General features: G+C 38.9%; 1 protein-coding gene and 1 pseudogene across 2 annotated transcripts in view; one reads left to right on the top strand and one right to left on the bottom strand.

The window, feature by feature from the left end:
• Positions 1 to 26541, bottom strand: part of LOC307097890 (dCTP pyrophosphatase 1-like) — a 447295-nt pseudogene that overhangs the window by 226477 nt on the left and 194277 nt on the right. The gene's annotated exons all lie outside the window — the stretch shown is intronic.
• Positions 1 to 26541, top strand: part of CATSPERB (cation channel sperm associated auxiliary subunit beta) — a gene marked incomplete at both ends in the record, with an annotated part of 74045 nt that overhangs the window by 7547 nt on the left and 39957 nt on the right. Inside the window, 10 exons of the mRNA XM_079769005.1 lie at positions 2660 to 2720; positions 7596 to 7691; positions 11210 to 11359; positions 16843 to 16938; positions 17049 to 17167; positions 18374 to 18406; positions 21014 to 21080; positions 22003 to 22049; positions 22679 to 22831; positions 24424 to 24576. Coding sequence (XP_079625131.1) covers positions 2660 to 2720; positions 7596 to 7691; positions 11210 to 11359; positions 16843 to 16938; positions 17049 to 17167; positions 18374 to 18406; positions 21014 to 21080; positions 22003 to 22049; positions 22679 to 22831; positions 24424 to 24576 — 975 coding nt within the window. The remainder of the gene's footprint in view (positions 1 to 2659; positions 2721 to 7595; positions 7692 to 11209; positions 11360 to 16842; positions 16939 to 17048; positions 17168 to 18373; positions 18407 to 21013; positions 21081 to 22002; positions 22050 to 22678; positions 22832 to 24423; positions 24577 to 26541) is intronic.

The following is a 26541-nucleotide window of genomic DNA, read 5'->3' as shown; positions in this document are numbered from 1 at the left end:
TTGTAGGTAACTAACTGTTTTTCTCTTGCTGCTTTTAAGATTCTCTCTTTGTCTTTTGCTCTTGGCATTTTAATTATTATATGTCTTGGTGTGGTCCTCTTTGGATTCCTTTTGTTTGGGGTTCTGTGCGCTTCCTGGACTTGTAAGTCTATTTCTTTCACCAGGTGGGGGAAGTTTTCTGTCATTATTTCTTCAAATAGGTTTTGAGTATCTTGCGCTCTCTATCCTTCTGGCACCCCCATAATTTGGATGTTGGTACACTTGAAGTTGTCCCAGAGGCTCCTTACACTATCTTCATATTTTTTTATTCTTTTTTCTTTTTGCTTTTCCAGTTGGGTGTTTTTTGCTTCTTCGTATTTCAAATCGTTGACTTGATTCTTGCGATCCTCTAGTCTGCTGTTGGATCTCTGTATATTATTTTTAATTTCAGTCAGTGTATGCTTAATTTCTAGTTGGTCCTTTTTCATATCCTCTAGGGTATCACTAAATTTATTGGCGGTTTCTAGAAACTTCTTGAAAAACCTTATAACCGTGGTTTTGAACTCTATATTCTGTAGTTTGCTTTCCTCCATTTCTTTCATTTGTGACCTGTTTCTTTGTCTCTGCATTTTGGCTGCTTCCCTGAGTTGATAGAGTGGCTTTTTGTGCTAGGTGTCTTATAGGGCCCAGTGACTCAGCCTCCCCAGTTACCTGAGGTGGACACTCTTGTTGCACCCTTTTGTGGGCTGTGTGCACAGTCTTGTTATAGTTAAGCCTTGATTGTTGTTGGTATCACTGGGAGGAATTGACCTCCAGGCCAATTGGTTGTGAGGATCAACTGTGTCTACGATAGGAGAACTTCTGTGCTGGAGACACCCTTATGAGGCAAGACACCCTTGCTTCAGTGGGGCTTTGATACTCACTGAGTCTGTCCCCTGAGTGTGTCCCTTATGGATCTGAGGAGTTGTAATCTGGATGATCCTACTCTGAACTCTGGGTACACTGGCTCTTGGATCTCCAAGGAGGTGCTAATTTAGCCTCTGCCTAAGGCCACCCAGCAGGAGCTATGGAGAGATCTGCAGATTCCTCTTCCTTGTTTGGGGTTTGGAGGTGCCCAGATGAGGTCCAGCTGTGAAGCAATGCAAGCTGCTGTGGGGCTTTGGGCCTTCTTTTGGATGTTCTGGGTCTCACTGACTCAGCTGCAGTTTGTTAGGTAAGTTTAGATTTCAAAGGACCAGGCCATTCATATGCAAAAGCCTCTGCACTCAGTTTAGATGGGGTGGAGTCTCAGAGTGGAGCAAACAGCAATGGTTTCCCATCAGCCCTGCCCTAAGAGGCCCCCCGGGGTCAGTGTCCCTTGGTAATCGCTGCAGGCACCTCTGAGAGAAAGCTGACCTCACATTCTGCCTGCTGCCCAACAGTCCAGGTTCTCCTGGTATGAGTCTGGGTCCCCAGACTGAAGTTCAGAGCAGTCGGGAGCTTGTGTCTCCCTCCTTCTTGAAAAAGATAGCTGAATACTCAGATGCCAGCAATTTCCGTGCGCATGTGTGCATGCACCTTGGTACCTCTGCTTTTACTTCTGTAGCTCCTCTGAGTCTCAGTGTGCTTTTCTCTTCCCTTCTAGTTGCAGAATTTCCACTTAGCCAGCCTTCCTGTGGTTCTGGATGGTGTTCATTTTGTCTTTTAGTTGTAGTTTTGAAGTGGTTGTACGAGGCAGCAAGTTCAGGTGTTTTTCTATGCTGCCATCTTGGTTTCTCTCAATAACAGAATCTTTCTGATTCTTTTTTTTTTAATGTTTTTATTAATCTAAGAAAGAGAGAAAAACATCACTTGGCTGCCTCCTGCATGTTCCCTACTGGGGATCAAGGCCACAACCCGGCAATTGCTCTAACTGGGAATAGAACCAGAGCCATTCTGGTGTATGGGATGATACTCAACCAACTGAGCCACCCCAGCCAGGGCATATACATCTGTTCTTAAGCCAGTACCATGTTGCCTTGATACTATTGATTTATAGTAAGTTTTGAAATCAGAGGAATGCGTTCTACAACTTTGTTCTTTTTTTTCCAAGATTGTTTTTGCTAGTTTCCATATGAATTTCACTAGTTTTCATCTGAATTTTAGCATGAGCTTGCCAATTTTTGTAAGGAAGTCAGTGGAAATTCTGATAGTGTGTTGAATCTGTAGATTAATTTTGGGAGTATTGCTATTTTAATAATATTAAGTCTTCTAAATCATGAATATGGGATATTTTTTTATTTAGCTAGGTTTTTTTTTATTTCTTGCAACAATGTTTTGGTTTTTTCAGAATCTAAGTGGTGTACTTCTTTTGTTAAATATATTCCTAATATTTTATTCTTTTTTACACTATTGTAAAGGAAATAGCTTTCTTAATCTCATTTTCAGGTTGTTCTTTGCAAATGTATAGAAATAAAATTAATTCTTGTATATTGATCTTGTATACTGCAACCTTGCTGAACTCATTTATGAATTCTAATAGTTTTTTAGTGGTCAGTTTAATGTAGTATACATTTCTAAGAATAAAATTACTGGTTAAATGGTATATGCATTAGATGTTTTTGTTTTATTTTTGTTTTTAAATGATAGGATGTAATATGCCAAAGTAAGTGTTGTTATTAACATTGTAAAACACTGTTTTCTGATGTCTTTTTTAATTAAGTTCAGTGATCAAGTTTACTGGTTGATTGATATTCCCAGAGAAAACATTACAAAAAATACAGGTAAGAGTGATCTGAATTAATTATTATAGTCATGGGTCTGGATTGCCAAGTTTAGCAAATAAAAATATTATATTACAAAATTGTTTACTATCCCATGTAAATGTCTCATGTCATATTTAGGTCATACTAAAAATTATTTGTGGTTAACCTGAAATTCAAATTTAATTGAGGTTTCTATATTTTTTCTAACAATTATTTTATAGACTATTCTGACATATATAACATTTATATTATCCTTTTCTAGAACTTGAAAATTAAAGTATTGAGGAATTTGTACACCAACTAATTTTACTAAAACTGAATCATTAATCTTAAAATGTTATAGGCTATAGTATATATGTTATTTTACTATGGAATCTGCTATTAAGTGTTATCTGGCAGCCTAGCTTTTGTGCCTTTTTGCCATTTGGTGAATTATCTACTTAAATTTTCCTTGTTATATATTCTATATACAAGTCCCTTGTCAGATACATGATTTGCAAATATTTTCTGCCAGTCTATGACTTGTATTTTTTCATCTCTTAAGAATGACTCTTGAATATCAGGGATTTTAATTTTGATTGAGTCTAATTGAGCAGTTTTTAATTTATGGATTATATTTTTGGCATTATAGCTAAGAAATCTTTGCCTAACTCAAGTTTATGGTTCTAAGTTTGGTATTTAAATTGGTGACTCAACTTGAGTTAATTTTTGTACCTTACATGAACTGAGGTTAATTTGGGGTGGAATATGGATATATAATTATTCCAACACCATTGTTGTTCAAGCTATTTGTCTCCATTAAATTGCTATTTCTGAACTCTCTATCTTTTACCAGTACCACACTATCTGGATTACTTTAGTTTCCTAAAATGTCCAACCAGTATAGAGAAATAAACATTCAAGCACTGGAATAAATGTGGTGCTATTTTTTCAGACTGCGACACTATCACCTTGGTCCTTATCTAATGCATAAGTCTTCTTTACCCAAAGTAACATGGGTTTTAACAGCCACATACTGGTAGTCCTCTTTCCTATAACTCTTCATATAATTCTGCGGTTGTTTTGAGTTCTTGAATAGCATGTGAGAGCACATAAACTTCCTGAATACATTTGTCTGGCGTTTTGGCACTGAAGTCTTCAACTTTCAGTTCTGGGTCTACCAGATAACACAGTTTACACAGCCTCTTGGCTGTTCCATATGCATCTTTCACTAACTTACCAGCATCACATGTGAGATTAATACTTCCTATGTGTTTAGGATGAGCAGGATTGGTACCGCCACCAAACAGAAATGTGTGCTGGGTAATAAGCATGTGGAAGGAGATGCCGTTGGTATAAAACCAATCCAGAAAATATTGGATACTACCTCCCATGAAAGTATCAAACCAATACTTTTCCTTATATTTAATCATTCCATGTACCATTTATATGACCCACATCATTTTTTCTATTTCTGACTTTAATCGAGACTTATAAAAAGTTATCCAAGACGTGTGGATCCTCAGGGCACTTCTTTTTATGTTTTGTTTTGTTTTTCTTTATTGATTAAGGTATTACATGTGTCCTTATCCCTCCCACTCCCCCCCACACACACTCATGCCCTCACTTCCCTGGTATCTGTGTCCATTGGTTAGGCTTTTATGCATGCATACAAGTCCTTTCGTTGATCTCTCCCTCTTACCCCCACCCTTCCCTACCTTCCCTCTGAGGTTGGATGGTCTGATCGATGTTTCTCTGTCTCTGGATTTGTTTTTGTTCATCAGTTTATATTGTTCATTATATACCACTAGTGAGTGAGATCATATGATATTTATCTTTTTCTGACTGGCTTATTTCACTTAGCATAATGCTCTCCAGTTCTAGCCATGCTGTTGCAAATGGTAAGAATTTCTTTTTTACAGCAGTGTAGTATTCCATTGTGTAGATGTACCAGTTTTTTAATCCACTCATCTGCCGATGGGCACTTAGGCTGTTTCCAAATCTTAGCTATGGTAAATTGTGAACATAGGGGTGCATATATCCTTTCTGATTGGTGTTTCTAGTTTCTTGGGATATATTCTTAGAAGTGGGATCACTGGGCCAAATGGGAGTTCCATTTTTAGTTTTTTTGAGGAAACTCCATACTGTTCTCCACAGTGGCTGCACCAGTCTGCATTCCCACCAGCAGTGCACGAGGGTTCCTTTTTCTCCGCATCCTCGCCAGCACTTGTCGTTTGTTGATTTGTTGATGATAGCCATTCTGACAGGTGTGAGATGGTACCGCATTGTCGTTTTGATTTGCATCTCTCGGATGATTAGTGACTTTGAGCGTGTTTTCATGTCTCTTGGCCTTCCTTCTGTCTTCTTTCGAAAAGTATCTATTTAGGTCCATTGCCCATTTTTTGATTGGGTTGTTTATCTTCCTTTTGTTAAGTTGTATGAGTTTCCTGTAAATGTTGGAGATTAAACCCGTACTGGTGATAACATTGGCAAATATGTTCTCCTATGCAGTGGGCTTTATTGTTGTCTTGTTGATGGTTGTTTTTGTTTTGTTTTGTTTTGTTTTGCTGTACAGAAGCTTTTTATTTTGATGTAGTCCCATTTGTCTATTTTCTCTTTAGTTTCCATTGCCCTAGGAGTTGTATCGGTGAAGATATTGCTTCGGCATATGTCTGAGATTTTGCTGCCTATGGATTCCTCTAATATTTTTATGGTCTCCTGTCTTATGTTTAAGTCCTTTATCCATTTTGAGTTTATTTTTGTGTAAGTTGGTGGTCTAATTTCATTTTTTTGCATGTATTTGTCCAATTTTCCCAATACTATTTATTAAAAAGACTGTCTTGATTCCATTGTATGTTCTTGCCTCCTTTGTCACACCCTTTCTTGATAAAAACCCTCAGCAAAATGGGAATACCTCAACATAATAAAAGCCTTATATGACAAACCTATAGCCAAACATTAGGTGAAATGGGCAAAAACTAAAACCATTTCACCTAAGACAGGAACAAGACAGGGATGCCCACTTTCACCACTCCTATTTGACATAGTACTGGAAAGACTAGCCATAGCAATTAGACAAAAGGAAGAAATAAAAGGTATCCAATTTAAAAAAGAAGATGTAAAACTGTCATTATTTGCAGATGATATGATACTGTACATAGAAAACCCTAAAGATTCCATCAAAAAATTATTAGACTTAATAAATTAATTCGGCAATGTAGAAGGATACAAAATTAATTCCAAGAAATCAATGGCACTTTTATACACCAATAGTGAACTTACAGAAAGAGAGATTAAAAAAACAATCCCATTTACCATTGCACCAAAAAAAAATAAGATATCTAGGAATAAACTTAATTAAGGAGGTAAAAAGCTACAGGACACTGAAAAAAGAGATAGAGGAAGACATCAACAGATGGAAGAAAATACCATGTTCATGGATTGGTAGAATCAACATCATCAAAATGTCCATACTACCCAAAGCAATCTATAGATTCAATACACTCCTCATTAAAATACCAACGGTATATTTCACAGACCTAGAACGAAATCTCCAAAAATTCATATGGAATAAAAAAAGACCCCAAATAGCTGCAGCAATCCTGAGAAAGAAGAACAAAGCAGGAGGGAATCTCAATACCAGATATCAAGTTGTACTACAAAGCCACTGTTCTCAAAACTGCCTGGTACTGGCACAAGAACAGACATATAGGCCAATGGGATAGAATAGAGAACCCAGAAATTGACCCAAACCACTATGCTCAATTAATACTTTTATGTTTTAAAATTTTTATGTTTCATGAAAGTTATGCATATTTCAACTTTGATCCAGTCCCATTGAAGGCCAGTTGGTTCTCCATCAGAAGACTGACTTCCCTCATTGTGTTAGCCAGTTGCGCAGGAAGCTCCTTTTGTAGAAACATATATGATGTTTCTCACACCATTGCCCAAAGTCCAGGAACTGCTTGATAAAGAGTGGTGACAGCAAGAGCACAAATAGCAATTGATCTCCTTGGGTACCAGGTGCTTCGGCAGTCACTGGAAGAGCCATATCCTTGCTGTGATATAGATCCACCTCAAGGCCTGGGTGGGTATGAGCGCTTGTGCAGCTAAGCTGTTTGGGTCAGGCATGTTGTTCATGGGTGCACCCTGGTTTCAGCCTCAGCCTCAGTCTTGGCCTGTTGGCACAAACACTGCAGGGGCTCCCAGGCTGAGCTCATCATCTTTGGCTTCCCCAGATACCACTCATACTTTCAACTCATCTATGCTTTTATATTTAAAGTGGATTTCTTAGAGTTAGCATATAGTTCAGTCTTGACTTTTACATCTAATTTGGAAATCTGACTCTTAATTAGTATTTTTAGATCATTTACATTTAATGTAATTGTTGGTATGGTTGTACTTAATCTACCATCAGGTTGTTTTCTATTCATTTCATCTCTTCTGTTTTCCTTTTCCTTTTATGTCTTCATTCATATTACTTATTTTTTATGATTCCATTTTATCTCCAGTATTGACATGTTATTTATGCTTTAAAGTGTTCTTATTGTCAGCCCTAGAGCTTATACTATATATTTTAATTAATCACAGTCTATCTACTTTTAAATAATATTATACCACTTTACCTAAGTGCATAATTTTCTTTTTACAAAGCCATGGCTGCTCTTAGAGAAAAATTATTATCTAAAATATTATCTAGATTCATTGCTGTGGTGATAGAACACTTCACAGTTCTTTTTTTCTTATTGTATCATTAAAATATTTGTAGGCAGACTATATAGAACATATATAAATGCAATCAAAATGATTGAGAAATGAAGGGTCATCATTGTTGATAATGTTCATATGGCCTTAAATCTTACCAACATGACATACTAAAGAGTGGTTAATTATTTGCCTTTTGTTTTCTAATAGATATTGCAGCTGTAGAAGAATGGTTAGTAAGAATTTCTTTACAACATGATTTAAATTCTTATACTACTGAAGGAACACTACTGGATAAAGTCCGAGGTAAATGCCAGCAGATTAAAGTAAAATGGGATTTGTAATATTCTCGCAACAAATCTTGTAATCTACTATATGCCTAACTTTGTGCTGAGTACTAGAGGTAAATAATTAGGAAATGATCATGACTCTGAAGGGGCTCACAATCCTAATGAGGCAGACAAAGAACGAAAAACATGTGGGTAATTGTTAACAGTGCTGTAAAGGGTGCTATAGAAATATGGAAATGTGTTTTCTCTATGGCCACCTTGCCGGTCATAACAAACAATGGCTTTCTAAAGTTAGTTCTCGCATCTTTTATAAAGATGTTTTAGAAGATACTGTTCATTGCATCAGTCTTCTTTAGGAGGACCATCAGCAAAATTTCTTGTTCAGTCTTAGTAAGAACATGTCTACTTTTTCATGAAAAATTGGTTGTTTAATTTTAAGGTTATAAACACTGAGTGATATAACTGACTAGGTTTTTTTTTTTTTTTCAGTTGTCTGATTCATAGCCCAATTTTTAAATCGCCTATAATGCTATAGTATAAAAATTTTTTTAAATCCTCAGTCCTAGATTTTGTATTTATCCTCGCTTTCCTTTTCACTTTTATTCTTCACTCCCACTTTAATAGGGTGCTATGCAGAGTAAACATAAATAGTACATTTTATGAAAAAGATCACCTTGGTAGCTTTAAGAAAAGTAATGATGTCTGTACCACCCCTTAGACCTCAACTAAAATCTCATCTCCATAAGTGGGGCCAGTCATCTGTTGTTAAAAGCAAAAACTTTCTCACAGCTGATTCAGATGTGCAGAGCTGCTCTCGAGAAAAGGCTCCATAGGTACCAAGAGACATATACAAATCTATTTAATGCAACTTTTTTTTGTAATAAGAAAGATGGAAAACAACATAATGTACAGCAATAGGGAAAGGACAAATACATGTGGTATGTTGTGTTAAAACGAAGCAAATAGACCCATATATGTCATCAAGAACAGAACTCAAAAACATTGAGTGAAAAATCAAGTTCCAGAATAAAGTAGGAAAGCATTTATCTAAAATTCAGAAAGTTCATGCCCAGTCATTGCTGCTCAGTGGTTGAGCATCAACCCGTGAACCAGGGGGTCACGGATGCGATTACCGCTCAGGGCACATGCCTGAGTTGCGGGCTCGATCCCCAGTATGAGGTATGCAGGAGGCAGCCTATCAATGATTCTCTTTCATCATTGATGTTTCTATCTCTGTCACCCTCTCCCATCCTCTCTGAAATCAATTTTATATATATATTTCAGGAAATTTATTCAGGAAATAAAGCAATGCTGTATCTTGTTCATGGGTACATATATATTGTAGTGAAAAAAGAAAAGCATGGACTAGAAATACACACAGCAATTTCATGATAGTGGTTGCATTTGGGAAGAATTTGGGAATGGGACTGTGGAGGGGAGCAAAGGTATCTTCAATCATATCTCTATTATTTTATTTCTTTAACCAAAATGAACATATCTAAAACAAAAAGGGCAAAATGTTGTCTTTCCTGTTGTCATAGTGTCCAAAATTTTTATAAACAGCGAGTCAGTTGTTGAATAATCATCGCACGTCTTTGAGATATTTTGATGTCTTATGCTACTTTTAAATACTAAAATAACAACACAAAGTTCTTTCCATTTAAAAAATAATCTGAAATCTGAATCATCTACATATTGAGATGTACCCAGAGTATTACATACTGCATTAAAAACTAATGTACACTTATTTTAGAGTGTACAGAGCTTAACAAATGAGTAGCTCTGAAAGGTTCCGGATGTAGCACTGGGATCCACCTGTGAGAGGATCTGAGAGGTGACCAGTGTTGTGGGAGCATAGTAAGTGACAGGCAGAGTCGTGTATAATGAACTTGGAGAGGCTGGCAGGGATCATGGTAAAAAGTCTGGATTTTATTCTAGTTATAGTGAAAAGCTGTTGGAGTGTTTTAAGCAGGAGAGTGATAAATTCTGATTTATGCCTTATAAAAAGATCACTTGGCTGCTGTGTAGAGAACTGAATATTGGGGGAAGGATGGCAAGAATAGAATAAAGGAAATTGGTTGGCAGCTGTTGCCCTATTCCACTCAAAGAATGGTCCGGAAGTCCTTGGGCTGTGGGATTAGCAGTGGAGGTGGTGAGAAGTAGGAGTCTTCAGAATATGCTTTGGAAGTAGAGCTGATATGACTTCCTGGTGGACTGGGGGTGAGGGAAACCAGGCATGGAGGATAAACCCTAGATCTCTTACTGGAGCAACGCCCTGGAAAGTCAGCTGCCTTGCCCCAACTTTCTCTGACTTTTGGAGTGGATTCGTTTGGTTATAAATCGTGTCTCTTTCCCTTCTTGGCCGTCCCTACACTATGTCAACCCAGATGGAAATCTAGTTCCTTTCCTGGCTTTGCGCTCTGTGAAAAATATATCATGTGCAGTCCTTGGTTTTGTAGCAGATTTTATTAAAAGTTTGGGGAGGCGGAGGAGGTTTACACTGAAGAAATGTAAACAGTTCAAGAATTGATTATCAGATATCTCTGTTCTTTAAAGTCCTTTGACTATGTTTTTGAAATTCAGAGAGCAGTATTCTATCAGATTGTCTGGCTTACTTTTTGGATGCTCTTTCCCGCTCCCCCCCCCCCCCCCCCCGCCCTTTGTTTTTGTCAGAAAAAAAGAAAGCCTCCCATTTTCTTATGCAGTAAAATTTGACTTTATCTGCCTCCAACCCTTTGCACATCCAAGAACAGATTGCTGGGTTGAAGCTGTCCCACCTCTGATTGGTTTCTCCTGTTGGTTCTAGCCTCACTTCTTTCTGTCTCCCAGAAATCCCTCTGAGTGTCTTGGCCACTAATGATAACTTCCCTGTTCCCCACTGTTACTCTGGATTTATTCTCATTCTTATATATCTACTGTTATTGAGATGGTGTTGGGGGAAGAGAACAAAAAGTAAATGTAACCAGGCCAGCATTGCCGAGTGTCGACCTATGAACCAGGAAGTCACAGTTCAATTCCCAGTCAGAGCACATGCCTGGGTTGTGGGGCTTGACCCCCAGTGTGGCAGCCGATCAATGATTCTCTCTCATCATTGATGTTTCTATCTCTCTCTCCTTCTCCCTTCCTCTCTGAAATCAATAAAAAAATAAAAAAAATAAAACATAAAAGTAAATATATGGGTTCTTGAAGCAGAAGTTGTGCTCCAGCTTATAAATGTGCATATCCTGTGACCCAAAGATTTAGTTTCTGGGGGTAGATCCTGTGGCCAATTATATTTTCCAAAGATCGCCAAGGCAGTCAGTATGTTCCATCTCACATGCGCTTCTGCAGGGTGACCTTGCCAGGCCCCCATCAAGGGCAATTAGGCTTCATTCTTCCTATTCTGGGAAATAAGAATTGACCTATTTTTAATGAATGAAGAGTGAGGTAATACCCCCATTTTTGGAAAAATGGAATAGTTCATTCACAGCGTTGCTCTAAAATCCTTAAAGGAAAGCAGCGATATTCCATTTTCAAGAGTCTTGATTTTCACAGAACCCATTCTTCACTGGAATCTTGGGACTGTCATAACAAAAGACAGCATCAAAACCGTATTTCCACATCTGGCAGACCTGAAAGCAACAAGATGCCCCTGCGCCAACGACGTGGCATTGCTTGGCTTCCTTCTGAACTCGGCACTTAGTGGTAAGTGAATGGCTTTATTGAATGTGAGAAGTGAGGTTTTGTACTTTGTAACAGCGATGTTTAACTGATGGCACATGCTAAATGTATAGACATGGGAGTAAAAGCATTTCCTAGAAATACCTAAGGGTTTACCTTTCGTCACTGCACCCTGTCTACCTGCAAGTGTGATTTACAATTTTTCTCCCTGTGACTTCTTGCCATTTTGACTTGAGCATCTTTCCTGATTTCCTTTGTCCTCTGCCTTCCACTAATGCATCACTTCCTGCCAGAGATTATTCGCTGTGATTCTCATCCATCTATTTTGCATGGCTGTTCCTGCCATGTGTAAATAGGCCCTGCAGTTCTAAGGTACCACAGCATTATTCTATTTATTATGTATGTGCTTTGCCATTACTACTGTAATACAAGGATCCTTACACATTTCAGCTACTAATTGTATTATTCTAGTTGTTTATCTCAGGTCCTTGAGGACCTCCTGGTCCCCAAAAACCAGTAAATATGAAGTTACAAGTAAATAAATAAATTTTAAAAATAAGAAAGAAAAATTTTTATCACTCATAGTTAATATGTGTATCCACATACAAGTCCAAAAGACTCCACCGCAAAGCTATCCGAACAAATATGGGAGTGCCACAGAATTGAAGGCTATAGTAACAATTTATGAAAACCACTCCACAAAGACAAAAGACTCTAATTTTTAAAAATTTTATTCAGAAAGTAACAAACCCCAAAAGGTACCTAGAAAGCAACAAAACAAACAAACCCTAAAGAGTTGCAAGGCCTGTTGTGCAGAAATTATGAAAGTTTAACGGAGGCCATAAAAATGACTAAATAAATAAAATGTTTATGTTCATGAACAGGAACTTCTAGTATTGTAAAGATGTTAATTGTTTATAAATTTATCCATCAATTCAATACAATTCCAAGAAAAATTACAGCAGTGTGTGTGTGTGTGTGTGTGTGTGTGTGAAAATTGACAAGCCAATCCTCGAAATCATATGGGAGAGTGAAGCAACATGAATAACACAATTTTTAAAAAGAATAAAAAGAACAAAAACTTGCCCTACCATGACTTACTATAAAGTAATAGATTCAAACTATGCATTGGTATAGGGAAAGATGATAGGCTTGCCCCAACTTTTTTTGCATTTCTAATGGCTTCCAGTCTTTGAGTTCTCTAGCTCAGTGCCTGCTTGTGCCGAATTGTTTAGTTAAAAATGTGTCTCTTGCCCTAGCCAGTTTGTCTGAGTGGATAGAGCACCGGCCTGCAGACTGAAGGGTCCCCGGTTTGATTCCAGTCAAGGGCACATGCCCGGGTTGTGGGCTTGATCCCCAGTAGGGAGGTGCAGGAGGCAACCAATCAATGATTCTCTCTCATCATTGGTGTTTCTATCTCTCTCTCCCTCTCTGAAATCAATAAAAATATATTTTAAAAAAAAGAAAGGAATGTGTCTCTTTCCACTCTATCTCAACTCACGGAAGCTCAGTCCTTTTCCGGTTTGTTCTATGGATACCAGGCTATGGCCCCTCCTCCTTCCCTTAAACCCCTAATCCTGCCTTACTTCTGTGAGCCACAGGAGCTCAATCTCGCCACACAAGTGAGAGTCACAGAGAGAAGGGCCAGTCTCTGCTTGTTAAGGTCTCTCTCAGTAGATCACCACCAGGTCTTGAGAAAATAAATTGCTTCAGCAACGTGTTCTTTATTTTTTTAAATATATTTTTATTGATTTTTTACAGAGAGGAAGGGAGAGGGATAGAGTGTTAGAAACATCGATGAGAGAGAAACATCGATCAGCTGCCTCCTGCACGCCCCCTACTGGGGATGTGCCCGCAACCAAGGTACGTGCTCTTGACCGAATTGAACCTGGGACCCTTCAGTCTGCAGGCCCACACTCAATCCACTGGCCCCCACGTTAGGGCCAGCAACGTGTTCTTTAGATGAAACCACCTTTTCCCCAGCTGGCCACCGCTGCACTCAAGCAAAAAAGAGGCTCCCACACTATCAAGCTGCCACTGCCAAAACTAGCAGTTCCTAGGTGAGGCCCTTGTCCAGCCTCCCAGCCTTCAGACCTCATGGAATTAATGGTGGGAACAGGGGGTGCTCCAGTTTGCACTTATGACCTGCTTCTTCCTCAGTGACACTCCTAACACACCTGCCATGCCTCTCATCCTAGTGTTAATCAGTCACCCAGAAACCTCCACCTCCTAGGTCACCGATGGTCACCCAAACACACAAACTGTTCTGACTTCCTTTCATTTCACCCAAAATCTGCCCCTTTCCATCCAGCCAAATCCAATTCAGTGGAACTTGTGGTCTGTCATCTGTAAACTCCCCAACACTTCTAATCTTTACTCTGAACGCCTCCCTAACTTCCATGCCATAGAGAATAACCTGGCCATTGCCAGGTAGCGTTCTTTCTCCTGTAGCCTCCTCCCCCAGGTGTCACATGTCTCGGAGCCCAGGGGCAGGGTTGTCATCCCTGTTCCCTAGGGCTACTTCTGAGTAATAATTACTCTTGTCTTCTCCTCTGAAATGCCCAGTTCCTTTGAACTCAGACTTGCCTCCCTCTACCACTTCTTACTGCCAGCCTGTGGTGACCTTCCCATCGCTCACCCTCACTCACTCAGACCCCTGGCTTCCTCTCTGCCCTACTCTTGTCACTATTGTCCCAAACTTATGAATGACCCATGCAATACTCAGTCCCAAGGCCTCCTCTCCTTCACTGATCTTCCCCCGTCTTACTTCCGTGGTCATATTCTTGACCTCGTTGTCTCTAATAATGTTACTACTCCCAAATCTCCACTGCTAGCGTCTCACACTCTGTCCACTGCCTCCTGTTCTTTCAGTCTCCTGCGGTACTCACACTCCAACTTTGCTTTGATTTTATTGAGATGGCACCGTGGTGTCCCTCCCACTTTTTTCATCACCCAGAATTTTGCCTTCTTTTTTCACCATCATTTGCATAGTCCATCCTTATAAATACTTCTGTAACTTCCTCGCCCTTCTCTCTCTCCCTTACCTGCATTAACCCAGCTCTGGTTAAAACCACCTCTACCCCTGCCCTGGAATAGCAGAATATTGCTAGGGGGGAAAAAATGTACACACTAATCCCACTTTAATTCCACCAACTGGCCTGACTGTAAAATTCGTGATCACAAGTCTCAAGTGGGTACTCAGCACTGCCCAGAAATCCTCTCTCTCTTCCCTGGTATGTTTATTTTCCCACTCGGCAAAATGAGCTTATCACACCTCTTCCCACTCCTCAAACCCTCAACATCACCTTCATTTTCTATTCACTCTCAGCTGCGCTTGTAATACTTCATGTAGAAAACCAAGACTGATCGCAAGAACTCTATCCTTGGGCCTGCATGTCTGCCACTTTACCTGTATTTGTACTCCCCTGCTTTGTCTCTTTGCCTGTTGCATTGTGGGAAGTGTCTCTGCTGCTATCAAAGGTCACCCCTCACCCCTTGTGTTCTGCATCCCAAGCCATGCCCAGCCATCTGAAGAGTCTTGCTCCTGCATCTGGCCTGCAAATCTCACCTTTCATGTATGTTCTTCTTCCGGACGGGATCAGGTCATCAGCATACAAGCATACTCTGCTATCCCACAGCTTTAAGCAAAATCTCGCTTTATTCCCATGCCCCATTTTTCTGTTTTCCTTCAAAGCCAAAAATTCTGGAAAGAATTTATTACAGATGGCGGCTCCATTGTCCACCGCCCATACATCTTCATTCCACTACACATCAGACCTGTTCCCACCACTCTACTGACTGGTTCTTCCCAAGACCACCCACAGTCTCCACATTGCCGGTTCTCTTTCAGCAGCATTTGACCCAATTGACCACTCATTCCTCAAAACATTTTATTCTCTTGGCTTTCTTGACACCACCTCCGATTGCTTTTATCTTGCCTCTTAATCGCTTCTTAGTTTTCCCGGCTGGCTCCTTCCAGTGTGACCCTAAAATGCTGATGAACCCCCTGGGCTTGGTCCATGGCTCTCCTTCCTGAGGTAACCACTTTTTCTCCCTGGGAAACCTAATCCAGTGCCAGGGCCAGTAATGCCATTTTCAGGCTGACAATTCCCACATCTGCATTTCTGGTGCTGACTACTCCTTGGAGACCAAACTCCTATACCTGATTGTCGAGTTTACATTTGCCTTGCTGTGTAATGAGCATCCCAATCCAGAACTCTTGGTTCATCTCCCTCTAAAATCAGTTCCTTTCCAATATTCTTCTTCCTAATTAATATCCAGTTACTAAAAACTAGAATCTAGGACACATTCTTGACTGCTCTAACTCCTGACATTCCAGGATGGTGCTATATCCAGTGTCTATCCCCAAGGTGACCACTTTTCACCTCCACTACAATCTTATGTTAAGTCAACATTGTTTTCCCACAAGACTAATTGACAGCCTCTTACGTGGTCTCCCCCTTTTCTAATACTCACCCTCCATACAGCCACCAGAGTGATCTTCTCAAGTGTCAGTCAACTCACATCACTTATAAACTTCTCTTTGCCCATTAGAATAAAATCCAAACTCTTCACAAAATAGGTTCTCATGAGGCATTAGCAAATATTTTTCTATTTCTAAAATCACAAATATTAAAGTAAATCAAAGATAATTTCTTCTCTCTGGGAGTTTACATTTTAATTTTTTTCTTTAGAGTTTTTTTATTGTTTACTAAAATTGTACTAATGATATAGGGACATATTAATGCTCAGAGGGATTTTAGGAAGGAATAACTCTTCATCTACTTTTTTAGGTTCAGTCCCAGGGGATCTGAATTAGACTCTCAAAGATTAGCAGGAGAAAAGGAGTGTGGTTTTTATTAATATTTACATTCAAGGGAGTTCACAGAAAATAAGTGAATGAAACTCAAAGTGGTAGTTAAACTCAGAAGTTTATATAACCATTTGAACAAAGGAAAGGATGATAAAGTGTGGGGAAGTGACTAGGAAATGGCGCGCGGGGGGGGGGGGGACTAATAAGAGTTATTTTGTAAGATCTGTTTATACAAACCTGTCTCAGTGTCCACTCATATCTCTAGTGATAAGAGTGTTCTTCTCTTTCTGGTACAATGGGGCACCTTTCTCAAGGGGAAATTATGCCCTGCTTTTAGGCAGATAAGGGGAAGATAGAGAACTCCTCTTGCATCTATTGATTTCAGTTGCCTTCAACTCAAAATAATCCTGATGGCCAAGTGGCATGTTTTGGGGTGGCGTATTCTGACCCCACTTCCATATAAAACAAAATACTTAATAATTAAATCAGATGGCTGGCTAACATCCTGTGGCATAACCTGAAGTTACTTCATCTTTCCAGTGCTTGGGGAAGTGAGATTCAATCTGAGGGGAGTGGAGTGGAGACCTGGGCAGAGAATGGGTTGGAAGATGGAGCAGGCTCTGGCCCATGAAGGCCTAGCACCATAGAAGCGAGTTACTCACTTTGCCTTATTTTTCCTTCCCTCTCCTGATAGGTGTTTACTTAGGCCTCACCTTTTCCGGATTTTGGCATTATGATGACACCCAGTGGTATAACCTGACAGATATGATCTATTCCCAAATTGGAGAAGGTAAATCCTCTAACAGTGCCCTCATCTTCAGCATTTCATCTATATCAACATTTGATCAATATTTCACCTTCTCCTTACTTTATAATCCATGGTATGATTTCTTCCTTTAGAACATATAGAGCTTTCAGTGGTGGATATGGTTTTAACAAATCATTTCTTAGTTATCCTCACCTCTTTGGGACTTTTTATAAGTGGAGATCTTCGTTATCCATCAACCCCTGTTCTAAAGGTATGTGAACTACTTTGTAATGAATTTAGCAAAAATTAAATGTCAAGCAAAAATTAAATGTTTTTCATGACATAAAGTAGAAACATTGAATACTTGAATTATATGTGGTATATCTTAAAATCAAAATGCTTCTTCCTTTTAAAAAAATGTAAAAGCATAATATTGTGACTTCTTCCTTTGCCTTATTATTAATATTGTGTTGTATATTTTGAAATGGTGCTAGTGTTGTTACTATACCAATTTATAGTAAGTTTTAAATACATATAAGTAGAAAACACCCTATCTATCTATCTATCTATCTATCTATTCATCTATCTATCTATCTATCTATCTATCTATCTATCTATCTATAGTTATATATGTTCCCAAAATGCTTTAAGGTGATTTGCAAAGCTAAATATCATATTACAAAGTAACATAAATTAAAGTAACTCTTGGGATTGAGAGAAAGGAATATACAGTTTGGTGAAGATATACAATATGCATAGCATGAAATTCTTAAGCATGTTAATGAATACCTCTCAAAAATTACCACAACAGAAACACGCATAGTAATAAAGATTTAGAAACAATAGAAGAAAAGATAAGAGTTAAGTATGGAAAGGGCAATTGTATTGGTTGAGAAGTAGGTATTTCTTATGCATGGTAATTATTACCTTTCTTCAGCTATCCAAATATTCACAGCCTCCCTGCTTTCTTCACTATCTCTGAGAAAGCACCATTTGTTGCTCAGACAATTAATCTGGCCTCCCATGTGCTTATCATGGGATTGCTGAAGCAGAGAGTTGTAGACAAAGTACAGAGGGCCTGACCCAGGGGCTGCACTGGGCTGGGCAGAAGGAGGCCATGGAGAAAAGGACAGATTTAGGGTGCGCCTTCCTAATCCCAAGTGGGTGACAGACTTCGTGTATTTCGACACACTTCTCAACTCCTCCATTTAAATCATCAACAGATGGGGTTTGGATCCCAGATCCTTTCTGGGATTAAGTTAAGGTATAAAGTAATCAAATGGTGAAACAAGGCAAAGACGGAAGAGGAAATCTCCAGGGTGTTGTGTAAACTTCTTAAGAGGCTGGTTTCAGCGCGACTCTCCTAACTGCTGGGATATAAAGGAAACATTGCATTTAGTGTCATTTAAATTGCTGCAGTTTGTTATGCCTTTTCATATCAAGCACACATTAAAAGTTCCTTTTCTTTTCCTTCTAGTTTTCCAGGGCAGACTTTTGTGGTTTTGAAAGGGTAAGAAGCTTTACATTTCCAAGGGTTGGTTAAAAGATATGTTTCCTTGGTGCCCTAAGAGGTGAGGTGCAAGGCAAGAATTCACAATATAGATTATCCCTGTTATTATAATATTACTTATCATTTGAGCTAAAAAAATGTATTTCTACCAACTATCAAGCAATGATTCCTCTTCTGTTTCCAAGGAAAAAGTGCCCTCCCTTATTTCAGAGGCCACCCCCACCCCTGCTGACCAGGATTGTTGTGGGTGTTCAGGTGTTTTCTGCACAGGGCGCCCAGTTGTAAAGAGAGTGGGGGCTGAAATCTGGCTAACACTTTACGCCCCATCCATCTACCCCATGCAGGTCTGTGCCTACCCGGAGAAAGTCACTTTCTAATTTGCACGAAAGGCCACATAAGCTAGCCTCACCTCTGTGTCTGGCTTTTTGTGGGGATCTTATTCTTTCAGCTATCTTCCCTCTCTGTTACAAGGTCAAGTTTCATGACTCAATAGGTCATTTCCATCAACATATAAACATGCTTTTGTTTGGAAAGCACAATAAAAATTTTGAGTATTCCTAGCCTTTTGCCATGTCCCCTCCTCAATCCTTCCTCGTACGTACATGCAGGCATGCTTAAAAGTGAAGTTATTCTTAAAAATGATAAGGATTTACCTTTAGATAAGACCTTTTTTATAATGACCGAAGGAAGGGTGGTAAGAATGGGATGCTTGTGGGCAGGTTTGAAGGAGTTACTACTTGACGACTTATTCATTTACTTATTCATCCATTTTGCAAATATTTGTTGAGTACTTTCTATAGTCCATAGTTGTTTAGACAAGAAGAATTCCATAATGAATAAGACACAGTCCCTGCTCTCAAGGAGCTTACCATTCTACTAAGGGAGATAGATTATAAACAAGCACACAAACAAATGCATAAAATGATTGTAGGTAGTAATCAGGGCTTATTGAAATTAAAACAGGTAATTAAAGCAGGTTAATAGAGAGTGAAGGGAAGATAGTATTCTACTTTAAATGGGGTGATTATAGCAGACCTCTCCAAGGAGGTGAAATTTTAGCAGACACTTGAATGACTTGAAGGAGCACATTCAGACAGAGGTAATAGCAAGTACAAAGATACTAAGTTTGGAAACTGGCATGAGAAACAATTAGGCACCATAATCTGCTTAGTAGAAATAGTGGGGACTTTGGGCCGCTTCTTCAAGGATACAATTCTAACTTGTGTGAAACATACAAGATCCTTCATGGTCAGGGCCTTCCCTACCTTCTTCATTCCTGTCATGCCTACCCCTCACCTCAAGCCATTCTTGCAAGCCATTAGCTTCATTCTCAGGAAGTTTTCTCCAAATGTGAGTGATAATAGCCACCAGGTTCACAAGCAATCGGTTTAGCAATCCCAACAGGAATACAGTATCTCTTTCCCAGTAGTTCCATCAAGTTTCAGGACAGACTCATTAACCTGATTTGGATCATGTGTTCAATCCTGACCAATCCTTATGACCTGAAGTCAGACCGGGGTCATGAGCTCATCTTCCGGAATGAGGTCAACATGATCAGATGAAATTATCCCATAGATATTGACTGGGCTCTTACCTGTTTGATTCCAGGTAGGAAATAAATAAGAAGAAATCTAAAAAGGAAGAAAAGGAATAAGTCAGGGCCCAATAAAATTTCTATATTAATTGCTCAGATATTATAATGATAACTATGGTGTCCTGCAAACCTGAAGATTTATATAAGAACTCAAAAGTTTCATTTAGTATAACACCTTACCACACCATTCAAATAAATTGTTTATTCTGTTTTAAAAACTTATTTTGTTTGTTTAGCAGCTGTATTGAGGTATAACACACGTAGCATAAAATTCACCCATTTAAAGTGTAAATTCAGTGGGCTTCGGTATATTCACAGAGTTATGCAACCATTACCATGATCAAATTTAGAACATTTAAAAGGATTTTAATGCACAGATTATACAGGCTTTATTACTGACCTCTAAAAATGTACAAAGGTCTCTCTTTTGTTTCAACAATAATTTGAAAGTCAAACTCTTCCTATAACAAAAAACCACTTCAAAGTCTTGCACATAATTCATATCCAACATTATACAATCTCACTTTCTTGAAAGCTTCTCTCTTCTGACCAATTTTTCAAAACCTATATTTTTGTGGCTTTTTTCTTATTGCTTCTTGCCCCTCTCAGGCTTCTGTGAAGAGTCCTTAAGCCTGGCTGCAGCTAATGAAGAATAGAAGATAAGCATGTGACCCATCGTGACTGTGGTGAAAGGCTAATGATTTCTGTAGCTTCCAAAAGACTAGTTCAGAGTCTGGGGCATCTGCCATCAACACACGCTAATTCAGATGAAATTTCTTTTTATGTGTGTGTGTGTGTGTGTGTGTGTGTGCGCGCGCGTGTGTGTGTGTGTTGTTCAAAAGCATTATTCTTGTTTCTTGTCCTCATTCTACCACCTTATATTTGCATATAATATTTCTGTCTTTACTTGCCCCCATTCGTGAAATATTGAACTTTTAAATTTTTTAAAGGTTTTCTAATTTATATCTTAAGTCCACATAATGCCTAAATGATATTTTTATTTATTTATGTAGGAAGACTATATCAAAGGAAAATTGTGGTATAATGAAAGATGTTTTGCTAACAGAGAACACTTTGAAGGTAAATTTTAGGTAAAGAGATATTAACAGGCTTTTTTTTTCAATATGTATAGCACATATAGATTAAATAAAATCTTATGTAATAAAAGCCTAATGTGCTAAGTGTGCGGTCCACTGGTCAGCTGTTCAACCAATCAAAGCGTAATATGCTAATGACATGCTAAGGCCACTATGACATGCACTGACCACCAGGAGGCAGACAGTTGACCAGTCAACCAGTCGCTATGATGTGCACTGACCACCAGGGCGCAGACACTCTGACCAGTGGGTTAGCTTGCTGCTGGGGTCCAGTCAATCGGGACTGAGCAAGATGGGCTGGACACACCCTGGAGCCCTCCCACAGTTCCTCCCTGGCTGGCCAACCTCCCACGTTTCTCCCCGGCCCCGATCATGCACAGGTGGGGTCCCTCAGCCTGGCCTGCGTCCTCGTCCTCTCACAATCCGGGACCCCTCCGGGGATGTCGGAGAGCCAGTTTCGGCCCGATCCCACAGGGGGAGCACCACTCAGCCAGAAGCCAGGCTCACAGCTGGCGAGCGCAGCAGTGGTGATGGGAGCCTCTCTCACCTCTGCGGCAGTGCTAAGGATGTCCCACTGCCGGCTTAGGCCCGCAGCCAGCAGTCAGACATCCCCTGAGGGCTCCTGGACTGTGAGAGGGCACAGGCCGGGCTGAGGGACCCCCCGCCCCTGAGTGCACGAATTTCATGCACTGGGCCTCTAGTGACCAAATAAAAATAGACTAAAATGGAAAGATAAGTTTGTTTCATATAAGTTCATGGCTTAAAACTAAGAAGAGCAATTCATTTAAATCTGAAACAACAGACATGTCCTGATAGAAGGGCAAGAAAATTGATTCTCATATATTTAATGATGTATTTAGAAATATAGATGCTGCTTATAATTTCTATACCTTTATATTTTATAGTTGACTATATTACTGTCACCTTTGAGAGAAACAGGACTTTAAGTGAGGTATGGCATTGAATATTTTAAAAGGTAAGAAGTTCTGTTGTGCGTGATTTTTATGGATTGTTACTTATCTAAAACAGTAGCAGTACTACAGCCTGAGAGGCTTAACAACCACTCTCTGCTCCCAGTGGCACCTCTACTGGGGTCTAATGGTGATTACCTAGTCATGCTCAGTCTAGACCTGCACAGTGGTTCCAGAAAAACAATCCGTGCCAGCCCTAACCGGTTTGGCTCAGTGGATAGAGCATCGGCCTGCGGACTCAAGGGTCCCAGGTTCGATTCCGGTCAAGGGCATGTACCTTGGTTGTGGGCACATCCCCAGTAGGGGGGTGTGCAGGAGGCAGCTGATTGATGTTTCTCTCTCATCGATGTTTCTAACTTTCTCTCCTTCTCCCTTCCTCTCTGTAAAAAATCAATAAAATATATTTTTTTTAAAAAAAGAAAGAAAGAAAAGAAAAACAATCTGTGCCAGAAAGGGATGCTTTCTGAACTCACATCCCCCAGAAGAGAAGCACAGACGTTAAAGATTTAACACTTTTATTTATAGCCAGTCATGAGTTCATTTGCTTAAGAGAATGAATTAGAACTTATATGTCAAAGACAACATTAACTTTTCCTTTCTCTTTTTGTAGTCAAGCTCTTGTTTTTATAGTAAAGAGCCATTTCTTGAATGGTTAGCTTGCTTACCTCACCTTGAACATGAAGTGAGAACCGCCCCTTCAACTGTAATAACATTCCTGGTTGACCAAGAGCATAGTTCTGGAATCTATCTCTTACATAACAAGGTAGGCCTTACAGCCCGAAAGTGATTGATCTTGACGCTACAACCATGAAAATTTAACTAAGCAAAACTATTTCTGAGGTCTTGTTATCTTTGGCAATAGAAATTGATAAAATTAGCTACAGCAAAATGATTTATGACTGATAATATAGATTAGGACACTTTAGAGATTTCTTTCATCTGATTGTCCTTCAGTTTGATGAAAATGGAAAATACGATGCTATTTGCATAATGATTCTTCTTTGCTTATTCTCCGAGACTATAACCTGAGGTAGGTCTATAGAAATGTAAGATTTCATAAAAGTGGTTAGTTTAGATTAACAAATAATAGAACTAAGTTGCCACAGATCTATATTTCCTATTCCAAAGAGTCTTAACCCCAACTGTGAATTGGAGCCATTAAAAACATATATAAGCCCTAGCTGGTTAAGCTTAGTGGATAGAGCATTGGCCTGCTGACTGAAGGGTCCCGGGTTCGATTCTGGTCAAGGGCACATGCCCAGGTTGTAGGCTCAATCGCCAGTTGGGAGCATGCAGGAGGCAGCCAATCAATGATTCTCTCTCATCACTGATGTTTCTATCTCTCTCTCTCTCCTTCTCCCTTCCACTCTGAAGTTAATAAAAGTATATATATATATTTTAAAAAAGTGTATAAGTTCAGCCCTACCCTTTGATTTTAGGGGAAAAAATAATTTTGTCTACCCTCTTATGTTGTAACCAGTGGTCCTTCAAATTAAACTGACAAAAGACAGAGTAACAGGAGAAAAGGAAACTATTTATGTGTGTAGTACATCTATAGGCAGGTACAAGTCAGTGATGAGTAACTCAAAAAGGTGGTTAAAATTGTGGGGTTATATACCATCTTAATACATTAAGGGGGGGGGGGTGATAAAGACACTTAAGGGGAAAAAAAAGAAAAGATAATGGCTTTGCAGGAGATACTAAAGTATATTTATATAGGTGTGAGTGGTCTTTCTGTCTTCTTCAGCTTATACATCTTCCATGAAGGAATGAACTGGGGTAGGTTTTATTCATATTCTCCCTTCTGGGAGTAAATCCACTCTGAAGAAGAATTGGTGGCGATCTTATTTCTCAAAGTTGCTGCTTTTAGTCAGATAAGAGAAGGCCTTTTTTTCCTGTATCTGTTGAATCTCAGATGTCTTCCGCTTAAAATAATCTTTATAACAAAGTGGCATATGTTGGGGTGCATATTCTGATCCCCTTCAAGATCATGATCCAATAGAATTGTATCGTAGGCCCAGGGGTCCACACTTTTAAAACGTAGTTTTGAAGTGATAGTTATGAGCCTGAACATTGGAGTCTTTCTGCTGAGTTCAGTCATTCTGCCATTTATTACAGACCCTTGGACAAATTATTTAATCTTCTAAACTTCACATTCAACAGCTATTAAATGGATGTATATTGAGGAAAGCAGAGTAAAGAGATGTCAGTGGTTGCTAATCCTTCCAGTTCTAGGCTTTGTTAATGGGTCCCTATCTTAGTCAACATCTGAGTAGCAGGAAACTCTAAAAATTGTAACATAGATTAGTATTACTAATGGAAAATTTCTTATGATTGCTCATGCTTTATTTCTAGAAAATGACCTCTGCCTCTGTACACATCCTAGAAAATAACAAACCAAGAGTAAGACGAAAATTTCCACTTTTCACGTTTCCTCCATCATTCTCTTCTCCTGTTGGGATGCAATTCCATCCACGAAGCCATTTTCTGTATGCTTATGGCAATCAGGTGCGTACACGTGACATTTCACTGTATGTGGGTATGAATCATGCTGAGTGGTTATACATCAAGTAAAAAACTATCACTGTGATCAGGGAGGTGGAAAGCCCAATGAAGAGTGATTGGAGAAGCCCTGGCCAGTTTTTCTCAGTGGTTAGAATGTCGGCCCTCGGACTGAATTCCGGTCAGAGGTACGTACCTCACTTGCAGGTTCCACGGGGAGCCTGGGGAGGCAACCAATCCATGTGTGTCTCTCACATTGATGTTTCTCTCTGTCTCTAAGCCTCCCTTTCACTCTCTCTAAAAATCAATGGAAAAATATCCTCGGGTGAGGATTAACAAAAAAATAAATAAATAAGGGAGCCTGAGAGGAAAGGAATTCGAGACAACGAATACAAACAACTCTTGCAACATTTTGCTGAAAAGTGGATCAGTGAAATAAGGCAATTTTTGAAGGAGGAAGGGTGTTTAAGAGAAAAAGGTCTTTATTTTAATGACTGGAGAAATTATGTTGTGTGCTGATGGGAATTATTCAATAGGAGGGAGAAATTGATAATGCGAGAAAGAGAGAGAGAGGAGAAATTTCTGGAGTGATGGATATTTCTAAATGGGTGAGAGAAGAGGCGATCTATGCACTAGTGGAGAGGTTGGCCTTCGGAGGAGAATTATCTTACAGCGACAGGGGGAAGGAAGAGTTAATGGGTTTAAAACTGGTAGGTGTATAGATGTGGTAATGGAAGCATGTGGGAATCATTTTATCAATAAAAAAATCAAAGTCATTATTTGAGAGTGAGGAGGGAGGAAGAATGTTGGGGGTTTGAGGAAAGAGAGAACAGAGTAGAATGGTTGCCTAGGATATGGGAGGATGAACTAAGGGAATACAGTGTTTGTGCTCATGATTTAAAGTGTGACCAGGGCATCATTACTGCATGTTCTTCTCCATGTTCAATTGTGAGGTAGACACATAGCACAGAAGATGGAGAGTTGTATTTAACTAATATTGGAGTTCTACTAAGAAATTATTTATAAGAAGTAAAAGAGTGAAGAAAATAAAAAGCAAGAACAAAAAAAAGTAAAAGAGTGTACAGATGGGAATGCAATAAGACAAAGAAAGAAAATAAGTCTTAAAGATTAAAAAGTAGAAAACAAACTCTAAAAGATATGATGGAAGAGTAAATTACCACAACTTTTTAGGAAAGCAATTTGGCATTATTATCATCCTGTAAATTTTAATGTTGCCTATTCTGTGACCTGCCAATGTCATTTTTTGGGCAAGGAAAAAAATATATATGGGGAAACATTTAAAATTTTTCATCACAGCACTGTTAATAATAGCATTGGATAACTAAATATAATCCAGATGCCCATGATCAGCAGAATGGATAAATTACATTTTATTCACATAATTCATGAAAAGAAAATTAACTGAACCATATTAAATTATATTGGGGGGAATAAGTTCTAGAAGACAATATATGTATAATTCCTTTGAATCAAAAAAAGAGTATAAAGAGTGAAAGTAAAATCAAGCAATACATTAAACATACATATGTGCTAAAACTAAAAAAAAAAAATACCAAGGGAATGAAAAACACATATTTTAGGACATTGAATATTTCTGTGGAAAGAGGTAGGGTAATAGGATTGGTAAGAAACATAGGAAAAGGTAATTAGCAATATGCTAATTCTTGGGTTAGGTTGTCAGTTCACACATGTTCATTATAATAAGTAACATAAGAAAAATAAAAGTGAGCATAAATAGAGTAATAATTTAAAACATTTAGAACAATGCAATGAGATACCATTGCTTTCATTCAAGTAATCAATAACAATTAAAAATAAACTTTTGATAAAATCAAGTATTGGTGAGGTTTGGAGAAATGGATACTTGCATACATTACTTATCTATATATATAAAAGCCTAAGTGACCATTATGACCAGTCATTCGGTTGACCAATTTCTATGATGCACAC

This window comes from Cnephaeus nilssonii (genome assembly GCF_951640355.1).
Source record: "Cnephaeus nilssonii genome assembly, chromosome: 4".
NCBI lineage: Eukaryota > Metazoa > Chordata > Mammalia > Chiroptera > Vespertilionidae > Cnephaeus > Cnephaeus nilssonii.
Note: the sequence above shows the minus strand (reverse complement) of the source record. Positions and strands in the feature narration are given on the sequence as shown.